The following is a 20009-nucleotide window of genomic DNA, read 5'->3' on the forward strand; positions in this document are numbered from 1 at the left end:
GAACCCTCCAGCAGGTGACCATTCTGCTAGCGGCATGCTGGATCTGGGTTTCAGTACTTGCAGGGCGTCATCCTTTGGGTCTGTGAGAAGAGACACCCTTGAGGAAGCGCGCCGGTGCCCACTGTACAGTCCTCGTCTGCTTGCCTGTAATAAGGCTGAAGAAGAGGATAGAAATATTTATTTCGGTGCTATGCGACAACAACACACATGCATGCATGCGGTAGTTGGTGAGACGAGCGCTGCCTACTCGCGTACGCACCTACGAGCAGTAAAAGGGGGTTCAGCAGGGCGCTGCTGTTGGCACCTGAATTAGTTCGATAAGGGCATACGATCGCGTGCCATCGCTCACTTTCCTCCTGCCGTGACGGACGGATGATTCGCTACGGCTGTGAGATGCAGCCCCGCGGGCGCGGTCGAAGACGAGTTAAACGTACAACTGAAGCAGTTTACGACCCTTCTCCACGTGTTCGTTAGTGGGACCGAGAGCTTCAAAGATGGCTAGAATGACCTGCCGCGCGGGTGTGACGGTGGTCGGCCCGAGTCGCAGGTCTTTCGGTACAATGCCATCTTCCTTGAGCGCGGCGAGAAGCTTCGGCTCCGCACGGATGAGGCGCAGGCACTCCTCAATGGCCTGGCCGACCACTCCCTCCACGTAAAAAGCGACGGCGCGCTTAAGGTGGTGCTTGTAAAACTGTGCAGGCTCGCGGACGAGTTCGTCAAACTTGAGAAGGCGCATGTAATTGTCTCTGTCGGGCATGTAGTCGACTAGCTTAATGAGCTCGATGCGGACAACAGCCTCGGCGACAGTGCGCATGTCCTGCGGTGCAAACGGAAATTCCTCGCGCACCTGAGCAGCTAGACGGAAGGCTTCGTCGCGCTGCTGCGATGCTAGCGCGCACATCGCAAGCCCGCAGAGGGCCTCCGGAGCCGAGTTGTAGCACGGCTCGCGCTTCAGTTTCTCCCATAGCTCTGGGGTCATCTTCTTCTGCGGTACACCGTAGCGCTTCTTGACGACCTCCATGTCCTCCATGGACAAGCGAAGTGCTTTTTCGAAAAGCTTTTTACTTTTGGCATGATCGCCTGACCGCATCTGGCTGTGGGCTGCAGCAATGAGAGTCATGGCGTTCTCGTCGTCGTTGTCCTGCCGCTTCACCTTCTGAAGTAAAGAGCCGCCCTCCCGCTCGCTTTTCGACTCCACCTTGGCGTACTCAATGAACGCCTCCACAGCATCCTTTGCATGGGATTCGGCGACGATGCCGACCAGCTTATCGCAGAACACCTTGTTGCGCACAAAGTAGATCAAGGGAAACATGTGCGGATCGATTTGAAACCTATCCATCAGCCCCGACTCCTGCAGGCAGTCCACCACGCCAAGTTTGATCGCCAATCCTGCGTCCTTGCCAAACTCTTGATACAGCTCGCCAAGGTTGTCGCCCTTCAGGCGGCGATTCGCCTGATCCACCTGGTGAGACAGGAGCTCCGTGTACTGCTTCACGTCGGGGTGGTTGGCGACCATGAAGTAGAGCAACAGAGGAACCTTGGAGTCCATCTCGGTTGTGATGTTCTTGGAAGTAACCTGGACAACCCCAAGGAGAGGGTCTCGCCGCCCAGTCGCACCCGAGCCTCCCGGCGAGGTCGAAATCCAGCGCCGCTGCATCACAGCGACCGGCGCCCTCCTGGAAGTGAGGGTGGCAGGGATCGAAGGAGTACCCACACCGGTCCTGTTCTGCCACAATCGCGCGCGCCGAGCTGCGCTGAAAAGGGAGGTGCGAGAGAGGTACCTCATTCACCAAAAAACCAGGGAGCGCGGAAAACGTCGTGGAGGAAAAATAAACGCAGTGGGCAGTCGGCTGACGTTGTGTGCCTCGACACTACTATAGAGAAGGGGAAGGACAAATGAGCAGAGAGTAGCGGAGAGACGGTGACGAGAAGTGCGGGGGTTCCGCCGCGAAGCTGTTTTTTGTCGCCGAAGGAGCGGTGGTGAAGGCATGTTGATGAGGGGTGAGGAGAGAATGGGTGAGCCCCCACACCGCGCACACTTGCTGGCAACTGCGTGGGTGCTGTCGATTTCAGCGAATGCAACATGTCTCTACCCGGTGGATCCGCCGCTCGCATTACTCACGGCAATGTCGGCTTCGGAACGTTCGATTCTGCGCACCCTTACAGGTGGCTGGTTGCACTACGTGTAGCGTTTTTTCGCTGTGAGTGTGCGCTGCATTACCTACCGCGGTCTACTAGGGAAAGGGAGAGAGTAGTACAAAGAGACAGAAGCACGAGACGACAGAGGAAGGGTTCGGCGACTACCGCTCTACCAGCTCGGCAGTCAACGTCCGCGAGGAGCAGGCGCAACGAGGGTAACAAACGCGCCCCCGAGAACGCAAAGGCACTACACGCAGCCAACGAGAACTCACCGCTCCAACCGTCATGCGTTCCAGCGATTCGCAAAAAGTATGGAGAGCGAGGTTGGAAACAGCCCACAAGGAGGCCAGAAGGGCCAACGATAGGGAAGAAGGCCCTCGCCCCTCTTTCAAAGAAACGAGCCATAGCAGAAGGTTGGGTCTGGGCAAATCTCTACAAAAAAAATCGATCATCGATCATCGTTTTCTGGCTCAGGTTGACGAGACCTTCACGGACGCGGTAGAAATGGACGATAACCTCAACGGTGAAGGTGAGCACGACGGCTGCATATAAGTTGTGAAGCGAGACATCAATAGCAGCAAAAAGAGCCGCATACAGCACAAAAAGATCAAAGTCAAGTCCGCAGAGAAACGCACGACCGTACGATCGAACGTCGTCGATGAAGAAGAGGTCCTTACCGCCATGCTCACCGCGCTGCGGTCCGTTCATGTACATCACATTGGGTGAAAAGTCGAGCCACTTTTGCAGCACAAACTTCACCAGCAGCGTGCTCTCCGCGCGGCGCACACTTTGCTGGAAGGAGTAGTTGATGCGGTCTCGAATCGCCAAGGCCGCCTTGGAGTAGACGCGGAGTTTGCGCGAAAAGAGGGAAAGAAATTCGAAGTGGTGCCACTTAGCCGGGTTGACGGCGCACTCGCCTTTGCCAAGCGCGCGCTGGTGCTCCAAATAGATCTCCATATAGCACATATAAAGATATTGCCGCGTGTAGGGCCCGAGGAACACTTCAAAAGACTGGCATTTGCTTTGGCCCCCTAATCCACGAACCGGCAGGTTTCCCTGCGCCTCCAGGAACAGGTTGTGTTGGAATTCCTCCATACTGACATCGGCGTGGGCGTGGATGGACTCACCATGTATGTAGAAGCCCCACTGCTGCTCCAAAAGGATAATGATGGAGATGTTTGATACGGAGCAGAGGTCGACGAACGCCTGGAGGGGATGCACCACGATGAAGCGATAGTAAATCTGGTACTCCAACAAGTACATCACCAGCGCCACTGCCACCCAGAAGAAGGTGTCAATCGCGACGCGAAGGGTATCAAAAGAGGTGGCCATTCCGTCCGCCTGTCGAGAGCCCCGCACGACACTGGCGGACATGTTCTGGTAATCGAGGCCAACCAGGAAGAGGAGAATGATCGCCATGGTGAGCAGTGGGCACCAGTAACGCAGGGCCTGTAGCTCGTTCAGCTCGTTTGCCACAAACGTTGAGCGCCACATGCTCACCGGCACAACCTTGTTTTCGCGTAGCAGCTGCCCTTTGGGCCGCTCCCAGTCGATGACAAAATAGTCAGCGTTGCACTGCTCCGCCAGCCGGTAAAGCACTGTGATCGCTTTCGCCGTGGCAGCAACGTAAAGCATCGCGTTCAGGTAGACGTCACCGACACGCACCGCTTGCGACAAGGCGAGCTGGCTTTTGTACGCGATAAAGATGTACCACGACGCAACGGCGACAACAACGAAGAACAGATTACCAATGTGGTCGCAGAAGTAGACAAGGAAGCGGACCAGCGCGAGCCAGTCGACCACGAGGTACTGTCGCCGCCGCATCCATCCATACGTGCGTGCCCAAGCCGTGAAGAAGCACAAAATGCACAAGACAGTAAGCGTGATCTTTAGTCCGTGGCTAACCGAATCGGTGCTGGGCAAGTAATACGAGTGCATGTCGCAGCGGATGGCGTAGTCCAAGTGGCTGCTGGCGTTGAGCGGTTCCTGTCGCACGGTGTCGAGGTCGTCGGCGGCGGCAGCCTCGGCGATCATCGACGCCATTTTCGAGGCGTACTGAAGCACAAGAAGCGGGATGCGAACGTAACGAGCGTCTCGATGATCGTTACCGAGAACTACACTGGCACTGCGAAGCACGGTAACGTAGCTGGGTAGCGAGCGAAGGCGCTGAGAGCGACGGCCGCCCACGTTGTCGTACGCGTAAAACCGCCGCCGGAGCCCACTCGCAGAAATGGCGCCGCTGGGGGCAACGGTGCTGCCGCGGTAGAGCCACGGGTCGTACAACGTCGCCGGCTCAAATTTGTAGTTGGAATAATCGATTAGCAGGGGCACAGGCGTCAGCCGCGATGCGTTCGAAGGGTGTCGAATGTAAATCTCGTAAAAGAGAGTGCGGTTAGCCTGAAGGAACCAGCGCCAGTTTGCATAACACGACGTGGCGCGCGTTTCGCCGGCGGAGAAAAACATCTGCAGCTTTGTGTTGACCAGAAAGCACTGGTTGACTTGGCTCACCATTGACTGATACCCGAGCCACTTGCCGTAGAGATCAAAAGTCGACACCACAAACTGAAGTGACTGGCGCGACGAGAGAGGGAACTCTGTCGCTGCGTCGCTCAAGACGTCGGCATTGCTTCGGGTGTAGTACAGCCAAGGCAAACCCTCCACCGTCTCGCACCACGGATCGTTACACGGCTTGCTCTGCTTAATGTGCTGGTACAGAGCGCATGGCATGGCGCTATCTTGATAGTTCATCAAAACGCACAGGTTCGCCAGCAGATTGCAGGCTGTGCTGTTGCCACGGCTACATAGCACGGCGGCGCCAATCGAGTATGTCTGCACAGGAAAAACCATAGTTGGAGGCCCATCCGCACCGCTGTTGTCAATGTTTGGTGGAGAAAGTGCCGCCGATGTTCCCGATGCTGCTGCGACCATCGACTCGTACGCCGTGGTAGGCACACAGGAACCATCGTAGAGCATGGTAAAGCTGGCAGTGCAACGGCACTCGCCGCTGGTCGCATCGAGCTCATATGGAAAGGAGCAGGTCACGCATGCTGACGACGCGCACGGCGCGCACATCGCTGCCGACAGCACAAGTGCACCAATCTTCTGCACCATGACGCTCCCTGGAGCACAGAGACATGTTCGCTCGGCTGCGTTGTAGGTAGCATCCATTAAGCAGCTCAGCTGGCGGTCTCCTCCACAAGGAAGACAATGTGCGGATGCATTGAGAGTGCCTGCCACGCTCACCATCATTTGCTGTGCACTGCAGTCTTTGCACGATTGCGTACCAGTGCTGGCGTCGATCTGTAACGCGTAACCTGCATCGCAGACGCACGCCCCTTGTACTCTGCGAGCGTGGGCGGGGCATGCCTGGCAACTGTAGTCTGGAACATCAAGTGCCAAGCCATGTTCGTAACAGTTTGGACTAACCTGGGATGCTGCACGTGTTGCACAAATAATCAGCAGCAGGACAGCAATGGTGCAGCCTTTGACCCACCCCCGCGACGAGAGAAGCAGCGGCATGTTGCTCCGCGATGCTGTGACGTTGAAGGTCAGCCGCTTCGGTGTTCGCAAAAATAATAAGAAACGAAAGGAGCCCAAAGGGGATCTCTGTCGATAGTGTGATGGTGTGTAGATCTAAGCGCCCTGGCTTGAGGACAGGAGGCTAGCGCATCTATGGATGGAGCACGTGTCTATGTGTGCACGTCTTTGCCTACTTGATGTGTGTTTGTGGGGAGGGGAAGGGGAGGCGAGGGAGGGGGTCTACCAAAAACGTTGCCCTGATCTCTATCACCTCGTCGTGGTGGAGACCTTGCGGCTGCTTCGAGGGCTCAAGGTGGCTTTGCCGCATCGATGGTGTGTGTGTGCGTGTGTGTACGGGACGAAGAAAGACGAAGGGAAAAACAAGCGAGCACGAGAAAAGGATCGGATGAACTCTGAGGAATGGGGGAGAAGGCAGAGCACCCATTGAAATCGAGCGCCAGCGACGAAACTGAGAAAACGCGAAAGAGATCGAAGCGTTGCCCACCGTGCTCTGGCCGCCCAACACGAACGTAGGCACGGGAGCAAGAGCACAGAGACGTAAAGAGCTGCTTGTCTTTCCTTTCTCGAACTATCTGCCCGTGAATGTTTAGAGGACTGAGAACGATAGCGAGAGGCGGCAGAGATGTCACCGGCGGTTCTTCTTGTTTATTTTTGGGGAACACAACTGGGAAGTGTCTGCCGTGCACCGTTCATGCACGTGTTGGATTGAGCTGCTCTTGTGTGATGTGGCGGTGTCTTAGTGCAGCGTTGCGTAGAAGCACACATTGCAGAATGGATAGCGCGAGGCGAGAACTTCGATGAGTCCCGCATGCGGTGCCCCCGCTTCGCGTTGTCACAAAGCGGAAGCAACGCGACTCACAAGAGTCTCACGCGTTGAGGCATCGACGCACCTGTAGGCTCGAACAAGCCGGACCACCTGCGTCAGATTATGCATTACTAAGAGAATGTCGCTGTTCATTTCTCGAACAGTAAGAAGGTGATGAACGTAGGCACGACAGTGTCGCTTGCAGGTGAAGCAGTCGCACCCCTGAGCGATAGGATTGATGTCGAGCGCGAATACGTTGTCATTCAAGTCTAGAAGTGGCGCAAGAGGCTGCTGCATCGTCGCCATCGCATCATCGACGGGAAGCAGCAGTGCTACGCCTTTCTCCGCTAGCGCCCACGGAAGTGGGCACTCCATCAGTGACACGTTGCTCGCCATAGCGACAAGTAGTGCAGTGATGCTTGGGGCGATGCACATGGTGCACTTCCCCGGCGATAACTTCAACTCCTGAAGGGTTTGATAAAACTCGTGGCTGTTCTCCCCACGAGGCACGGCGTCAATGTAGCCACCACGGTCGGGTCCTGCAACCGAGATGGATGGTAAAATGGGGCACCCCACATCTGCTGCCTCTCTAGACCGGATCAGCCACGCTTCAGAGCGGGCCGCGGCGACGCGTCGCCTCTTGCTGAGTGGCTCGGAAAGGGGAACAGACTCATGTATAGCCACCGCCAGGGCTGGCTGCGTTGCTTTGACCACCTCCCGCCACTTATCCACAGACACCACAGAGCGGCCTTTGTCGCTGTCACCGGCTACGGCGGAGTCGGTGGAGGACGCGCTCGCGTGAAGGCCGTGAAACGACGAGCGCAGCGTCAGCACAGTCTTGTACCCACGCAGGCCGCTGTATTCTGCCAACGGCATCCCGGCCTCGACGCATGGCTTCACAAAGTCCATCGCCTCGAAAACGCTGGTGGCCAGAATTCGCTCCGACGGCTCTAGAATCGCGTTCGCCTGCGCCGGCGTCAAGTTCGGAACAGCGCCCCGCTTCGTCGGAATCACTAGAAAGGGGCCCTGAAGCTCCATGAGAGGGAGGTGTGAGAAAGGGGAGAAGAAATACCGCACACCGACGCCATCAAATGCCCTTCTGTTGCAGTGGCGACGGATGGCGATGGGTTGGATGCCGAGCAAAAACGTCGCGCGTGCGCCCAGTGCAATCCACGAAAGGACGATCAAGAAAATAAACGCAAAGGGGGAAAGGCGCGACACGGTCGACAAGGCGCATCGATTCATGCGGCGGAGCTCCAAGAGTACGCATAGGTAGTACGTCAGTTTCTCGTGAAGGAGTGGGGTGGCGGGCGGTGGGACTGCGCGCTATCCTACGCGTGCCCAAATGCATCCTGTCGCGCGCATCACTTCCTCCGCTTGAGCAGTGGGGGAACAGGTGTCAATACTGCCGCGCACGTTTTGGAGCGGTGTACGCGTGCTGGTAGGGGCGGCGGCAATGCCAAGTCCTCATGAAGGCGCAATACCGTATCCTCTTTTCTTTTCGACGCTTTCTCGTGCCGTGCAGTGCACGCAAAGAGATATGAGAGAGCCAGCCTCGAGGTCCGGCAGCGATATTGAGCCCATTAGTGCAGCGTATGCGTTTGGCAAGGACCACTGAAGAGCGGAAGAAACACAGCGACAGAAGCGTCCCAGGCGAAAGGAGGGAAAAGAACGTGCGGGAGAACGTACCTGCACTAGAGGTGGTGGAATCTACTCTCGCTTCTTGAGCTTCGCATCGATCGCCTGCAAGCGCTCGTAGACGGGAGGATGAGTGAAGTGGAGTGCGGAGTAGAGCGGATCCGGCGTCAAGCTGGCCCGATTTTCCTTTGTGATGACCAAAAGGGCCTCCTTCAGGCCCTCTCCGTGATTGTGGGTGACGGCGAAGCGATCCGCTTCAAACTCGTGCCGTCGCGAAAGGTAGCAGAATCCGTATCCAATAAACGTACTCAGTGGGCCATAGATGACGTCAGCAAAAATGTTGAGTCCGATGACCGGGTCCATCTCATGGAAGCCAAACTCCTCATAAATCCTCTGGTTAAAGAGGACTAGGCGTGCACCGTAGGAGATCAGCAAGAGCTGAGAAAGAGCCATGGCGAGGTTTATGTAGATGTGGTTGTGGTGCCAATGGCCGAGCTCGTGGCACAGCACGGCTATAATGGACTCGTCGTCATCCTTCAGTTGCTCCAGGATAGTGTCGTAAAGAACAATGCGCTTGTAGCTGCCGAAACCGTAGAAGTACGCGTTACTGTGGTGTGAGCGGCGGCTGCCATCCACGACGAATACCTTTTTGAGCGGGAAGCTCAGCTCCTCGCTGAGATGCTCGATTTTCTGGTAGAGGGGAGACTCTCTGTCGAGCGGGGTAAACTTGTTGAACATCGGCTGGATGACGGTGGGCAACGCCAAAAGAAAAAAGACCAGCATCACCGACATGCCCGAGAAGAGGTATAAGGGAAACCGTGCGCCAAATGTTTGCACCACATACTGAATGAGCTTGATCTGCAGCGGGTAGAGCAGCGTGACGTGGAGAAACAGCTTTTTGATAATGTCTTTCCCGAACTCCGTCTTGGTCATCTTGTTGAGGCCGTGCTCCTCCTCAACATAAAAGTTCTCGTAGTAGGAGAAGGGGATGTCAATTAAAGTGGAAATGAGCTCCCCTGCTACGGCGGTCGCGTAATTGTGAGAGAAGGAGCCGGAAGGAAAATTCCTGTGCTGCGCAATCAAGTAGTACAGGCGGGCAGGAAGTCGCAGGAGAATGCTCACGTTACTCAGTATGAGCCCCTTCACATGCTGTAGAAGGCCCAACGTGCACCTCTCGCCCTCGTACTCCTGCGCCTTCGTGAACTCGTCGTCCGTGATGTCGTTCCTGAAATACGATGGCATCTCCTTTGTTCGGTAGGCACGACGCTGGCGCAGCATCAGGTACGCGTCCCACAGGCCAATCACATTGAGCGATATGACGGCCGTCTGCAAAAAGAGATTCTGGGAAGGCGGCATCCTGTGAGGCCACCGCAGAAATGGGTGGGCGGCCACGAAAACGTAAACGCAAACAAAAAGCTACACCTGCCGGCAAGCGCAACTGTCGTAGCGGAGCTGCTTGCAGCACGGAAATGCCACGGAAGCAGCACGGCGAGTGTGAGAGAGAAAAGCGCTATGCACAAATGAGATGCGGCGGCGCCAGTAAGGCGGCTAGGAACTAAGTACGAGTCCGTGAGACGGGCATAAGCGAGTCCAAGAGGGAGGAGGATAGCGTAAAAGCAGCGGCACATGTAAATCATGGATTACGGCCTCGCCCGCACACGTGTGGAGGTGTAGCACACGCGACGAAAGCAGTCGTACACGAAATTCAGAATTCTGTTCGCAGTTTATACGAGGGCTACGACCCGCCCCCTTGGTCACGCCTCGCCTTCTCGATTCTAGCGGCGTCGCGCCGCCCGAAAAAAAAAAGAGAAGAAAACGGGACCGATGACAGGGGCGCATAGAGTGTACGATCGTAGGGCGCAGCTGCGCAAGACGACCTTCGCCAAGAAGGCTGGTTAAACGGAGAAGCCTTTAGGCAGCTGATGGTTACTCGAAGTTACTAGATCATCGCCTCAGGCGAAAACATTGAACGTCTGTGTATGTCTCAACGTTGCCCTCCTACGTTCTCGCTCGTGAAAGGCGTCCTCTCACGCGTCGAATTCGGAGAACTGTAGCGGCCGAATCTTGGTGCTCTCCTCGCGCCTCTTCTCCGCCCAATCACGGGTGACCTTGCGCTGCTTCTGTGCGAGCATGCTGTGATAGCGCTCCTCGTGGTCTAATTCCACTCGCTGGTGCTTCTTTTTTCCTCCCTCGTCATCGCGGGAGTTGACGACGGTGCCCTTGCGGTTGTCGCGAGCGAGTATGCGGTCTTCACGGATATAAGTTCGTACTTCCCGCTGCACCTCCGATGGAGTCTTGTCGATGCCGAAACTTTGAGCGACGTGGCCAAGATGCGGCGTGGCGGCAAAGAAAAGCGATTTGATTTGCCTTGGCAGGCCCGCATAGGCGCGCAGATATGACTGGTACGAAAAGAGTGCGACGCGATAAAGGCTGTCCTTGGCGTTCTTACCGCACACTTTGTCGCGCTGCATCACAAGGCGGGAGATGGCGTGCTCCAGTGCGGCTGTGCTTTGCATCCACATATGGTTCGACCTGGGATCCAGCTTAGTGAGGTAGAATAGAAACGTCTCATACTTGCGCTCCGACATCTCTCCCACCTCCTTGCCAACGCTCTCTCGCATCTGCGAGTGAATAAAGTGCGTCAGGTATGCCGCGTAGCGCACCTCGTCCGGCGCAAGGAACAGGATCGAGTCGCCACTGTTTCCAATGCGCGCCGTGCGACCAATTCGGTGCACGTAGCTGATCGGGTCCGTTGGAGGGTCGTAATGCACGATCCAGTCGATCGCTGGCATATCAAGGCCACGGGCAGCCACGTCCGTGCAGAACAAGACGCCCTTGTCGCTGCGCGACTTGCCAGTGCCAAACTTGAAGGCGTGAAAGACGGCGGCCCGGTCCACTTGTGACATATTGCCGTGAAGCTTGAACACGTTGACGTCCAAAAAAGCGCGCTGCGACGCCGCGAAGGAGTCAAGACGCGCGTCATCTTCCACTTCGCCGTCGGAAACCTCCTCAAATGTGACCACCTCGTCCGTGGCGCTGCCGTGGTCGAGATGACGGTTGGCGGCCTCCACCATTTTCTTCGTGCTCATGGGCGCTCCGCGCGGCCGTGTGACCACCCTGCCCTCGTACGATTTCTTGTGAAACGGGGACTGCAGGCGAGAGGCGAGAAGGTAAAGGAACTCCGTACTGTCCGCCGTGGAGACGAACACGATGATCTTGTGAGCACCGGCATCCAGCTGTGAGCGAAGAAAGCTGAAAAGAACCGAGAGACGGTGTTTCACCGGTACCATCACGTAGTGCTGTTTCAGTGTCGTCGGTACGGAAAAAGTGTCTTGCGTCTCCCCTATGCGAGTGACGTTCTTGCGCAGCGCGAAGTGCGACAGTCGTTCAACGCCGTCTGTGATGGTTGCGGAGACGAGAATACGCTTCACGTCCGCTGAACGGCGGCACTTTTTCTCGAGCTGCTCCATAATCTCACGCAGGGCCTTTTCAAATCCCATGTCGAGCAGCCTATCCGCCTCGTCCATGATCACCGTCTTAACGTGGGTCACATTGAAAGAAGCGGTGGCTTTTAGGTGATCAAGCAGTCGGCCAGGTGTCGTCACCAGAATCGGGAGGCCCTTGCGCAGCCGTGCTTTCTCTTTGTGTCGATTCTCACCGCCGTGAATGCCACCGACCGTGATGAACTGGGCGCAGCGCACCAGAGTAGTCACCGTCTCGGTCACCTGTAGCACAAGCTCACGGGTCGGACACATGATGATGATGAGGGTGCCGACATCTCGGGATATGGGCGTCTGGTCACACTCCGACAGAAGGCGGTGAAGCGTAGGAAGGGCATAAGCAAGCGTTTTGCCGCTACCAGTCTCGCTGCGCACAAGAACATCGCTGTCACGGTCCAGCATCGCCGCCCAGCACAGCTTCTGGATACGCGTGAGGCTTTCGATCTTCATCGACTCCATCAGCGGTCGGTGCAGCTTCGGATGCACCAGCTCCACAAGTGAAGGAAGAGCGTCGATGTCTGTTGGATTGCTTGCGTGAAAACTGGAGGCCTGCGCAGACAAGGCGGCAAAAGCCACAGAGGGCGAGGAGGCCGCACGGGACGTCTTTTGGGGCTCTCGCAACAATATAGCGTTGGCCTTCGGCCGCTCTGCAGCCGCATGAGGCGCACATCGTTTTGTATTGTCCGCTGCTTTCGTAAGCGGTGCCGCCTCCACTCCAGGGAAGGCAGGATCCTCCCCCGAGTCAACAGCATTGCGGGCCTGAATCTTGCGCATCGCATCCATGAGGGCGTTGGATCCCCTCCCGCAACCTCCACTAGACATGAGCAGGCGCTGAAGGGCATCCTCTTCAGCAGAGGCTGATAAGCCGGAAACATTGACGTATGCGGACATGATATGCAAAGGTCTGTGTGGGCGGGCGAGTGCGTCACGCTCCGCTGTGGTTCTCGCTCTCTCTCTGAAGCCTTTCTGTTCTTTCCTCTCAAAAGAAAATGTGTGTTTGTGTGTATGTGTGTGTGTTGTGCACTCAGCGGATGACACAACCATCAAAGAAAAAAAAGGAGCAGAGTATCGGCAGCATTCGCGCACGCCCAAAACGACAGAAAGGCAGCGAAACGGGTATTGATTACTATGGGACTTCGACTGCGGACGCTTCAGTCCCAGTCCATGTGACTGGCAGAGTGGGCCCTAATCAGCATGCTACATGCGGACGAATAAGTGTATGACATGTGAGTTGTGTCTGAAAGGGCAGGGTGCATACCGATCCGTTCTTTCTCTTTCGGCGACCACAGAATAAGCCGTCCTTAGCAGAGGAGGCACCATGCACAGCTTTCCGGCGAATTTCGAATTGTGACACTGTGTGAGATGAGCGTTCCTCAATGAAGAGGGTCACCTCGGTGCGCGCCGTATCGCAGGGATTCAACACCCTCAGCCTCAGGCATGTCATGGCGATGTATCGCCTACGGATGCCGGCGGCCGTGCCCATGGTGGCGTGGCGTCGAAGCGGCCTGCTACCGTGAGCGCGCTTGTGCCGCGCATGTGCTGTGCGAAGCGTGGGCCGCCGCTCGAAAGTGCCCCACCCCCCCTGCCCCCGCTCCCCCTCCGCTCGGCCTGCACTCTGCGTACGTGTGTGAGGGGGCCTGAGCCACGGCGCGGGGGCTGCTTTTGGTGCGGCCTGCGAAGCGTGGTGGCGTGTAGGGTGTGGTGCGGGGGTGGGTGGGCGCCTGTCCGTGGCGCTTGCGTAGGGCAGCGTCGCCCCCTCACCTCCACACACACACACACACACGTCGTCGGGCCCCGTGTGGCAGCTCTGCAGGGGGCGGAGCGACGCATGGCGCATATTTGGCATCAGAAGGAGGGGGGCCATCTGGAGAATAAAACCCTCAGTCGTTTCAGAGATGGTGAGCACACTTCCCAATACTGTAAGCGAATCGAATGGGCGTGGCCAGGACACTTCGAGGGAGGAAGGTGGGTAAGGCACAGATAACAGCGATATTGTGTCAGTCCCTCTTTCGATCGACCTTGGTGCGGTACCCTATCTCTGCCATGAGCCCCTCCCGCAGCAGCTTTCGTTGATCTTGGCGCTGCTTCACATTGTAAAGTCGAAGTCCAATCATCAAAGCGCCTAGAATTAAGAAGGCCACCCAGCCTTGCTCGAAGATGCGAGAGAAGATCGAGCTGTCAAGTTCAACTCTCTGGTAGGCGCGCGGCATGTTGATGGGGACGTCGTCGCGACGTTGAGTAGAAGTCGGGCGGGTCTAGAAAGGGGGGCGGATAAAGAAGTGGAAAGGGCAAACTTCCTTGCAGTCCAGTTGGCAGGAAACGAAAGAGGAGCGGGAAGTCGGAGATTAAGCGAGGAGAAATTGCACCACGCACCAACGACGCGTTGCTCAAGAAGCGACGAGCACAGGAAGGGGGTGGGGGTACGAGTAAGAGTCGCCGCAGCATCAGCACAGCCGGGTGAAGTCTTCGGCTCTCCTTCGCGCACCCATCTCGGCGTTGCGCCGTCGCTGTCACCTGAGGCTGTCTGCGTGTGCATGTGTTTAGTAGAAAGATGGAGCACAAGCACTGGTTGTCTCTGCTCGCCGGCATTATTCGGCCACAGATAGCCTGAGATCAGTTTCTGCTCGTTTTGTGGGTTTCCATACCGACAACGTTACAGTTACAGCCACTCGACGGGGCGCGTCCAGCTCCGCCAGCCACGTTGCCACAACAGTCACCTGAGCCTGATTAGGAATTGGCAGCCCGAGCGGAACAGAAGGAATGGACGATGCGATACGCAATGAAGATGGTCGCGAATAAGATGGAGGTGTAGTAGCGTGAAAGCCATGGTTGATGTGCTGCCGATCGACGAATGAAGCGCAGCGTCACAACGCCGTTCTCAGCCGTCATAGCGTCCGCCTTGGAGACGACCATGCCTGTCATCAGAGTTCGATGCGCACGGCGTTTTCGGGGGCGCTTTTCGTTCTGTGGCACGGATTCCAGCGCCTTCGTGACCTTCCTGCCTGCACAAGTTCCCTCTATGTTTTTTGTATCGATAATAACCTCTATCGCATAGAGGGCCTCCTGCATGTGCCACTCCTTTCCGCTAGTTGGTTTGAACGGCGCGCCCAAAGCTTGAATCGTGACAGCGCGCTCGCTAGTGGTGTCACAAGTGCTCCCGCGGTGTGAGCTGCTCAACACGCCGAAGTAAGCCATCATGTACGTCGTGGTCACACCGGCCAACTGAGTCGGCCTCTGCGGGGTGGGAAGGTAATTATCCTGGCGCTCACAAGCAGCATAAGAGAGCTCATGACTGTCCTTCGTCAAAAAGCCTGCAAGCGCTGCCACGCTCAGCGACGACGCGAGCGGCTGCCCGCTGATCACCATTTCTGGAGCCCCCTGTTCTTGCCAATCGACGACAGCCGTAGTGTTCTGAAACGTGACCGAGCCTAATAACGGCAAGCGGCACGACGAGACCAACTCCACACTCCACTCGCCCGCAGCGTTGTCGTAGATGTCGGCCGGAAGATGAAGTTCACGCGCGGTAGCTGCGGCAGACAGCGCCACAAGGCTCAGCGCAAAGATCAATGCCCGTGCCATCTTGCGACACAGAGGTGATGCGCCACGGTGTAGACAAGTGGAGGTGCAGAGAGCCGGAAAAAAAAAGCGAGCGCATCTGTACAAGCGCGTTTGGGAAAGAGCAAAAGCCCACGAATACACATGAGCCAACGCAGAGCGAGAGAGAAGTAGCATCACAGAACGCGAGGTAGAGAGAAAGGGAGCTGGTGCGGTGAGTCTCCGATGAACTGTGCTGGGACAGGTGCGGACGTCGACGCACACACACACACACACGCATGATAGACTACATGCCAGTCACCGAAAAGACGTGCGCGCTTCGAGTGGCTCTCGTACGTGGCTGAGTCGCGCACATCCTTTCGCAGAGGTGAGTCATGCGGGGAAAAACGAAAGGGGCATTGAATGCATGGCAGCGTAGCGCGCATTGAGCCGTCCCGTCTGCTGCAGTGTTTGCTCGTCTGCTGCAGTGTTTGCTCATCTGCTGCTGTACACTCCATTAGTCATTGGGATGCGAATTGTACTCTCCCTTCTCCACCATCTCATACGCCACGGCAAGGAAGGCGTCATCGGCGTCGCGAAGGCGCTCCTCGGCGTCCCGATCGCGCTCAACGCTGCAACGCAAGACGTCTTTAATGAGCGGGGCGTTCGTAAACCCTGGTCGAAGCGTCGCCACAAACTTTTGCTGTTCTGCCCGGCGATAGGGATTCCACTTGCGCGGCCGCCGCTTTCCGGCCGGCAGTTGTCCTGGGAAATCGTCGCGGCGCACCGCAGCGTCCCCAAAGTCGGCTGCCACAGCGGTGCACAAGGCGCAGTACGCCGCGCAGGCCTCATTAACGCTGTAGTGCGTCCGGTAGAAGCGCCACTGCAGAAAACGACGCACACGCCTAGAAAATGCGTGCGGCGACACGAGAAGAAGCGCGCCGTCAGCCTCCAGCATCGACTCCGCGACGAATAGGCTTTCCCAAAGGTAATCGTCAACGTCCACGTCGGCAGGAACATCTAAGATCATGAAATCTTTGCTTGATGCGCCACAGTAGAGCTCGAGACTACTCTGCACCGTTGCCTCACGCCTTTGCCCTTCCAACAACATCCTAGGGGCTACTCTGCTGCGCGGCGCCACCAAAGAAGGCAGCCGCTCCCTGTGCCTAGCTCGATGATACTGAGCGACGTCAAGCAAGGAGAGCGGTAAGCGCACTATGTTATCACTGACCTGAGAAGCCAGTGAGCTCCTCGCGGTCAAGATCACAAACTGAGTGGCAGCAGCAGCTGAAGAAGCAGCCTCCGGCGAGGAGCTGAATCCCGGAACATCCACGAGGAGATCGACGGCGCGTGGCGTGATTGACTGAGATGCCGGTTGCTTTCGCGAATGGTGCACAGCAGCCCTCGGCGACCATGAAGCTCTGCGTTGCGCCTGCTCAAGAGTGCGTATGGCAAGCAGGGGCTGCGATGTACTGAGAAAAACATCTTTCATCGGTACCGATACGTGCTTTTTCCGCAGCAGCATCGACAAGAAAAGGGTGGCTGCATGCTCAGTGACGGCCGGAAACGCGGGCATCATCGCAGATGCCACGCGTGAGATCCCAGGTGCCCCTTTTTTCGAGATCAGTGCATCGTGCACGATCAACATAGATGAAGGCGTTCCACTCGGTGAGGAGAAAGAGGGGGAAGCTTGAGGGGGAGAGAGGGCTGCCAGGGGAGGGCAGGGTGAGTAGGACATTGCGTCTCGTCAATGCACCGAGCCAATAGTGTAATTTAGGCGGACAGTTCCACAAAGCGGGGACCGAGGTGCGCGCAATGTGGATTACACAAGCCTCGCGAGCTGAAAGCATGGTGGTAGTTTCCGCGGCACGGGTGCCCCATTGGTCCACTGCGCTTTGAGCTCATCGACGGTGCCCTGTGTGTTTCCTTCGATTTTCACGTCTTTTTCTCTCTTGTTTTTGATGGGCTCCCAGAACAGGGAGGAAGTCGAGGGGGGATACAGCGCAGAGGGCACACAGAGAACAGTGTGCTCTGCAATCTGCTACTGACACACACACACACAGGCGCAGGCACAGCCTTTGCGTTCACTCATCTCGAGCAACAGGGGAAGGGGAGACGTCACCGGTGTGTATGTCTTTCTGAGAGAGGATGTGGGAAGGGAGGGGGGATGCTTGGCCGACTGTGGTTCCTTTGACGCAGAGTTCACTGTCGGGGCTATGCATTCGATCAAGAAGGGAGTTCGGAGCGACACGAAGAGGGGGGACGAGGAGCACGTCCGGGGCGCTTTTAGGTAACGCTCTCTCTTCTATCCTTGATACGCACGTGTGCCTTCTGCGCGGTATAGTGCCTCTGCTGATAGCGGCGCCCGCTTGACGCCATACCATCATCGATCTTCTCGTGTGAGTGCTGACGACGATTCTGGCACTGAGAAGAGGAGTGGGGGAAAAAAGAGCCGATCGATCTCGTGAAAGACGTCAGCTGCGATTGGCCAGGGAGAGAGCGAGAGAGCGAAAGGGGGGAAATTACCGGAAACGACGCGCGTCTGTGACTTTTGTGCCGCTCGTCCCAAGAAAAAAAGGAAAAGGGCAGCCTCAAGTCGCTTTGGGGGCACCTTACGTTCGTACTCTTTCACAGCTGTCTCACGTCTGTGTACGAAGCCGAAGTAGCAAGGAGGCTTGTGTGCGCTTGGGGGGAGGGCAGTGTGGCGTTAGACGCACATGCGCTTTTGGGCGGGGTGCTGACCTTTTGCCTCCTTCTTGTTCTCCTGTCATGGTAGTGGTTCTTCATCCGCCTCACATGAACGGCTTCTTGGGCGTGCCATACACCTTCAGCCCGTGATGCGGCACCTGCGGGATGATGAAATCATGGTGGCGCCCGACGGCATCTTCGTATGCCGCAATGTCCCCCTCGTACGAAGGATCACGGTAAATCTTGAGGTCGTAGTTAAGCATCACGTATGCCAAGGCGACTTCTGTTTCGAAGAGGGAGAGGTGCTGCCCAAGGCAGTTGCGGGGGCCGTTGATGAAGGGGATGAAAGCGAAGGGATCTATCTTTTTGGCAAACTTCACATCCTTGGTGCTTTGATTGAGGTACTTTGTGTCGTTGGCGATCTCAGCATCGATAAAGCGAGTTGGGTCAAAGACGTCCGGCTTGCTCCACACGTCGGGGTTGTTGTGCACACCCTCGATGCCCACCGCGATCGTACAGCCGGCGGGAATGCGAACGTCCACGTCCAGGCCGGTGTCCGCCGCAGGCCAGATGTCGTCCTTCGCTGCGTAACGCATCACCAGTGGCACCACGCTGTGCCGCCGCAGCGTCTCACGCAGCACTGCAGGCGTCCACACGAGCTCGCGCACGTCGTTGGCACTCGGAACACCGCAAGGACCGCAGCGAGTCGGCATGTTGCGCTGGCAGCGGGCAGGGTCGAAGAGACGCCTAGCCTCCTCCACTATCTTCTGGCCAATCTCAGGACGGCGCACGACCTCGTAGGTCGCCCAGGTTAAAAGCGCCGCTGATGTTTCGTGACCAGCCAGCAAGATCGTCTTCACATCATCGCGGAGCTCGGCAATGACCTTTCTGTCGATGTGGTCGATCTGCGACATACAGAGAGCCAATATGTCGGGCTTCACCGTGTATTTCGGGTCCTTGCGCTGCTCCCAGCGACTGCAGATGATTTCGCCTAGCACCTTATTCAGCTCGGAGAGGCAGCGGCTACGCTCGCGCGAGCCATGCAGGAAAGGCATGAAAGCGCGCCACGGTGCCCATACACGTCTGTTGCACTCGTGCACAATGGGCAAATAGAGAGCCGGAAAGATGCGGTCGCACTCTTCGGCAGAGAGTGACAGCGCGCTTTCGCTGATCACCTGCAGCGTCATGTGGCGGTACTCCTCATTTAGGTCTAAATATGGCTTCTTTCTGTCCACAGCGTCGAGCTTTTGCAGAACGCGATCGATCGCCCTTATGGCCATTTCTGGGATGTTGTCTAAAATGTCGACTCGTAGCGCATGCGACAACAGCAAGCGCCGCTTCTTCCACTGCTCATCCTCCGAGGTAACGAGGCCGGTGCCGAGAAGACACATGAAGTGCTTGTACGCCGCCGCAAGCGCTTTGCGATAGTTGCGCTGGTGCGTCAGGAGTACGCGGCGCAGGAGGCGGGGCTCGTTGATGTAAACCACTCGCATGCTGCCCACCTTGTATGTCACGAGGCGGCTCGTCTTCGGTGTTTCGACGCCTTTCTTCGTTTTCGGCAGGTTCTTCTCTGGGTACAGACTCCAGTTCGCCATTTTGGACCATGGGGACGGGCCAATGAGCAGTAGAGCGTGGCCCAGAATCGGTATACCGTTCTTTACAGTAGGCAGCTTCGCGAGATAGAAATCTATGCGCAGCCCTGGGAGCACAGCCGTAATGACGATGTATACAATAAAACCAGTCACCATAGCAGTCATCAGCGTGATCACCCCTATGTCCTCTCGCGCCAGCGACAGTGCGTATGGCTGAGCCGCAGAGGGCAATCGCGCTGCGGCGTTTTGGACCGCCGCATCGATGTAGTTTCGAAGTATGTCCGTGGCTATACGGAAGCACTTTTCAAAAAAAGGGGAGTGAGACATACCGCTGAGTGAGTCGCAGGCGAAGCGGTGGCGCCTTTCTCTTCTGAACGTTTTCTTTGATACGCCGTAGCGGTATGCGTTGTGATCGAATCTGTCGCGAAGCGGCGGTTGTCTGCCTCTACGAGTCGGTCGAGGACGACTCTGTCCGCGCCGGCCCACGTGTAAGTGCGGACGGCGTGAACGCGGCAGGAAAAAAGCGAGAAGGCACCGGTGGAAGTGCCTTGGAAAGAAGAGCGCTCCTTAGTG

The 20009-nt window shown here is 56.9% G+C and overlaps 9 protein-coding genes across 9 annotated transcripts; all 9 read right to left on the bottom strand.

Annotated features, from left to right (window-relative positions):
- Positions 1 to 424: 424 nt before the first annotated feature.
- LSCM1_03347 (uncharacterized protein) lies at positions 425 to 1549 on the bottom strand (the record flags this gene model as incomplete). Its single annotated transcript, XM_067320891.1, has 1 exon — positions 425 to 1549. One exon carries the CDS (start codon positions 1547 to 1549, stop codon positions 425 to 427), a length of 1125 nt encoding a protein of 374 aa, XP_067177501.1.
- Positions 1550 to 2571: 1022 nt separating this feature from the next.
- Positions 2572 to 5658, bottom strand: LSCM1_03348 (uncharacterized protein; the record flags this gene model as incomplete). The annotated part of the gene is made up of 1 exon (XM_067320892.1): positions 2572 to 5658. The coding sequence occupies one exon, from the start codon at positions 5656 to 5658 to the stop codon at positions 2572 to 2574; it is 3087 nt and encodes a 1028-aa protein (XP_067177502.1).
- Positions 5659 to 6511: 853 nt separating this feature from the next.
- LSCM1_03349 (uncharacterized protein) lies at positions 6512 to 7522 on the bottom strand (the record flags this gene model as incomplete). Its single annotated transcript, XM_067320893.1, has 1 exon — positions 6512 to 7522. One exon carries the CDS (start codon positions 7520 to 7522, stop codon positions 6512 to 6514), a length of 1011 nt encoding a protein of 336 aa, XP_067177503.1.
- Positions 7523 to 8194: 672 nt separating this feature from the next.
- LSCM1_03350 (uncharacterized protein) lies at positions 8195 to 9478 on the bottom strand (the record flags this gene model as incomplete). Its single annotated transcript, XM_067320894.1, has 1 exon — positions 8195 to 9478. One exon carries the CDS (start codon positions 9476 to 9478, stop codon positions 8195 to 8197), a length of 1284 nt encoding a protein of 427 aa, XP_067177504.1.
- A 671-nt stretch (positions 9479 to 10149) lies between these two features.
- On the bottom strand, positions 10150 to 12513 carry LSCM1_03351 (uncharacterized protein; the record flags this gene model as incomplete). Its single annotated transcript, XM_067320895.1, has 1 exon — positions 10150 to 12513. One exon carries the CDS (start codon positions 12511 to 12513, stop codon positions 10150 to 10152), a length of 2364 nt encoding a protein of 787 aa, XP_067177505.1.
- Positions 12514 to 13619: 1106 nt separating this feature from the next.
- On the bottom strand, positions 13620 to 13832 carry LSCM1_03352 (uncharacterized protein; the record flags this gene model as incomplete). Its single annotated transcript, XM_067320896.1, has 1 exon — positions 13620 to 13832. The coding sequence occupies one exon, from the start codon at positions 13830 to 13832 to the stop codon at positions 13620 to 13622; it is 213 nt and encodes a 70-aa protein (XP_067177506.1).
- Positions 13833 to 14349: 517 nt separating this feature from the next.
- On the bottom strand, positions 14350 to 15201 carry LSCM1_03353 (uncharacterized protein; the record flags this gene model as incomplete). The annotated part of the gene is made up of 1 exon (XM_067320897.1): positions 14350 to 15201. One exon carries the CDS (start codon positions 15199 to 15201, stop codon positions 14350 to 14352), a length of 852 nt encoding a protein of 283 aa, XP_067177507.1.
- A 472-nt stretch (positions 15202 to 15673) lies between these two features.
- On the bottom strand, positions 15674 to 16732 carry LSCM1_03354 (uncharacterized protein; the record flags this gene model as incomplete). Its single annotated transcript, XM_067320898.1, has 1 exon — positions 15674 to 16732. One exon carries the CDS (start codon positions 16730 to 16732, stop codon positions 15674 to 15676), a length of 1059 nt encoding a protein of 352 aa, XP_067177508.1.
- A 1216-nt stretch (positions 16733 to 17948) lies between these two features.
- LSCM1_03355 (uncharacterized protein) lies at positions 17949 to 19763 on the bottom strand (the record flags this gene model as incomplete). Its single annotated transcript, XM_067320899.1, has 1 exon — positions 17949 to 19763. The coding sequence occupies one exon, from the start codon at positions 19761 to 19763 to the stop codon at positions 17949 to 17951; it is 1815 nt and encodes a 604-aa protein (XP_067177509.1).
- Between the last annotated feature and the right edge of the window lie 246 nt (positions 19764 to 20009).

This window comes from Leishmania martiniquensis, chromosome 27, assembly GCF_017916325.1.
Source record: "Leishmania martiniquensis isolate LSCM1 chromosome 27, whole genome shotgun sequence".
Lineage (NCBI taxonomy): Eukaryota > Euglenozoa > Kinetoplastea > Trypanosomatida > Trypanosomatidae > Leishmania > Leishmania martiniquensis.